The sequence below is a fragment of the Egretta garzetta genome, unplaced genomic scaffold, assembly GCF_000687185.1.
Source record: "Egretta garzetta isolate BGI_Z169 unplaced genomic scaffold, ASM68718v1 scaffold38, whole genome shotgun sequence".
In the NCBI taxonomy this organism is placed as follows: Eukaryota; Metazoa; Chordata; class Aves; order Pelecaniformes; family Ardeidae; genus Egretta; species Egretta garzetta.
Genome location: NW_009260667.1, coordinates 987,941 through 991,319, shown reverse-complemented (window position 1 = coordinate 991,319; position 3,379 = coordinate 987,941). Strand labels below are relative to the sequence as shown.

Here is a 3,379-nt window from a genome sequence, read left to right as displayed (position 1 = left end):
ACCGCCAACCCCCCCGCCAAGCATGACGTTATATGGTATGGAATAGCTCTGTGGTCAGTTTGGGTTAGCTGTCCTGGCTGTGCTCCCTCCCAGCTTGTTGTGCACCTGGCCGAGCAAGAGAAGCTCAGAAAGTCCTTGAGTAGCCTAAGCACTACTTAGCAACAACTGAAAACATCAGTGAGTTACCAACATTCGTGTAGTACTAAATCCAAAACACAGCACTATGCTAGCTACTATGAAGAAAATTAACTGTATCCCAGCCGAAACCAGGACAATTTTACATTCTTCTCTTTCAGATTGAAAGGAGAGGAGAATACTGTAATGGTAGATTATGTTTTGCCAGACTTCAGCACAATCAAAAAAGGATTTTGTAAGGTAATGATAGTATGGTTTTTGAAGTATTTTTTGGACTGTTCCCCTGCACAAGTCCAGTAGAGAGGTTAAAAAGACTTTCTTTTTTCTAATGCTGCATTGTAACGTATTTCTGTGCTATGCATTAATTGGTAAAGTTTTCCTTAGGAAGCTGAGATGAAAATTAAATACGATTTTTCCAGCATAGTGTTTTATGTTCTATTATTTAATATTTGTAGCTTTCTATGCTTGTGCTCCATCATGCAACCTATCCATATCATTACTGTTGGGGTTTTTTTTAAAGTTAAATTGGAATATGTTTTCTCTGCTTTGATACTTTTCTGTAAGTCTCTCTGCAGTTGATAAGAGCAAAGTCACTTCAGATTTAATACCAGAGTATGTATTCTTCTTAAAAGATTTGTTGATAATACGACTTAACATAGAATATACTGCCTACCTCTGCAGTACATTAATAAGATTAGCTGAATACTGTAGGATGTAACTTCTCTTCTTAAACAGTGGCTACTATTTGTGTCTTTAATTTAGCCAAGGGAAGAGATGGTATTAAGTGGAAAATACAAGACTGGTGAACAAATACTTCGTCTAGCAAATGAAAGATTTGCAGTTCCAGAAATACTCTTCCATCCTTCAGATATTGGTATTCAAGAGATGGGAATTCCTGAAGCCATTGTTTATTCTATTCAGAATTTACCTGAAGGTATAACCTAAAAGTATTTTGAAAAAGGGTGTGGGGGGCATTGTTTTGTTTTGGGTTTTGTTGTTGGTTTTTGCTTAGGTTGGTTTGTTTGTTTTTTTAAGCATCCAAAGTGTCTGAAGAAGCTAATACTCTCAATATGCCAGTTACTAAGTTGTTGTGAACTGTTCTGTTTTCTGGCGTGTGTCATATCTTCTAGGACTGACTGTCTATAAGATTCTCTGTTAGGCAAACACAGTTTTGTGGTGATTCCTTGATTGGTTTCTATTCTTGTTTCAGTTAATCACTGTAGATTTAATTCTTCTAAAACATCCTTTTCTAACATGACCTATCTGTCTTTGACACCGATGATGGAATCTACTTGAAATCAGTTTTAGTTGTGTTTTAAAATATCTTTTTTCACTGGAAGAAGAGGAGTATCAAACTGACAAGAAAAATCAACCTGACCAAACTCAGTAATTCAAGCATCAAAGTATAAAACCTTTCTGACTGCTGTCTTTGTCAGAAGTAATACTAAAGCTTTCATTGTATTGATGACGTACATGTAATTAAAGGGGAACTGTGTTGGCAGACATGAAATTTAATAGACAATATAAGAAAAGACTAGTTATCAAAGCCAAATTCTAAAAATCAGGAGGAACAGAGGGTGATTGATCACTTTCTTGTATTTCTCAATAAAACTATTTAACTTATGTGATTATTAGATGATCATAAAATTCTTCCATGTATATTTCTTCTGTTCCAATTCATAACAAAATTGGGAAAAAAAACCCTTTAATCTTTAAATATATGTTCAGTCTCTAACTACAGATTTACATACTTATTTTGCAGAAATGCAGCCGCATTTCTTCAAGAACATAGTGCTGACTGGCGGAAACACCCTTTTCCCGGGCTTCAGAGATCGGGTTTATTCTGAAGTTCGATGTCTTACTCCCACTGATTATGATGTTTCCGTTGTTCTTCCTGAAAAGTAAGTTCTAAACTGTACAGAACAAGCTTTGTCCTTCTAGCAGAACAAACTATAAAGTAGGATTTCTTTTGCTGATTTAAAAGATAGATTGAGTAAATGGATTAATTTATATATTAAGTGAACCAAAATTGTACAAGAAGAATGTTCTAGATCTCTCTATTTTCAGACAAACCAAATAAATTAGAGACCACCTGCTTACCCTGTACTTTGGCTAATAATGTTAAGCATGTAAGTGAGTGTTTTCAGGATCAGTCTTTTTATTGTAAACAGATGAATAAGACAGTATGGTCATGAAGTGGATACATAAGTATGCAAGATTAGACTGTAGTCTTTTACTTAGACAAATTTTCAGCATCTGAATGTCATTATTAATGTAGCCACTTCAGGGATTTGGAAGGGGTAACATCTTTGCAGAGAGAGATTATGCAGTTGAGACAAAACAAGTATATCTTGAAAGTACAAAAAAATCTTGACTTTTTTTGAAGTATTATTAAAGAGTATTTTTAAATATGGTTGAAGAATCATTACCTATCTGTGCAAAGTAAATACAAAGACATCTCCACTTCCTGCCCTCTTCACATCTGCCTCCAAAGAGGCACTTGCTTTTTGTGAAAAGCAAAGTCAGGTAGCCCTGCTAAAATTTCAAACTGTCTCATAACTTGTCTGGAGCTGGATGGCTTGATTTAGCAATCAAAAATCTATTTTAAAATAGGTATGGCTAAATAGAAGTGTTGGAAATCATCACTGCTTACTTCTATTTTAAATGAACTTACAAATGAGTAACACCAGTTTTGTTCGTTTTGCAGCCCTATTACTTACTCGTGGGAAGGTGGGAAGCTCATTTCTGAAAATGATGATTTTGAAGACATGGTAGTAACTAGAGAAGATTATGAAGAACATGGACATAATATCTGCGAAGAGAAATTTGATATATAGGTAGCATAGTTGGATACATTGTTATTCCATTGTTTCGCTCAGAATGGAACTCTTGAACTACAACCTGTTTTCTGTCAGTGAGGATTGTGTTTTAGCTTTCCTGTATTTAAGTGGGTGGGGAAAAAATAATTTTCAGAATTTAAAAATAAAGTTTTACAAGCCTAATACTATGAAATAATATGCTCATTGTCATTTCATTACATCCTCATCTTTTACTGATAGCTTCATTGTATTCTTATTGTGGAAAACCTCAATGCATGAGGCAGTAAAAATACCAAATGCTTGTACTGGTGTGACACTAATACACAGTGAGAAGAAACAGAGATTTTTTTTTTTTCCCAAATTAATGTTATTCTAACTCATGCATGCAACTGAATGGACATTAAACACATCTCAAAAGGTCTCTG

The 3,379-nt window shown here is 34.6% G+C and overlaps 1 protein-coding gene across 1 annotated transcript in view; it reads left to right on the top strand.

Moving 5' to 3' along the window:
• The window catches only part of ACTR6 (actin related protein 6), a 10,088-nt gene extending 6,962 nt beyond the window's left edge, over positions 1 to 3,126 (top strand). The window contains exons 8-11 of the mRNA XM_035900995.1: positions 297 to 375; positions 898 to 1,069; positions 1,898 to 2,036; positions 2,843 to 3,126. Of these exons, the coding sequence (XP_035756888.1) occupies positions 297 to 375; positions 898 to 1,069; positions 1,898 to 2,036; positions 2,843 to 2,972 (520 nt within the window). The 3' untranslated portion in view covers positions 2,973 to 3,126. The remainder of the gene's footprint in view (positions 1 to 296; positions 376 to 897; positions 1,070 to 1,897; positions 2,037 to 2,842) is intronic.
• The last annotated feature ends 253 nt before the right edge of the window (positions 3,127 to 3,379 follow it).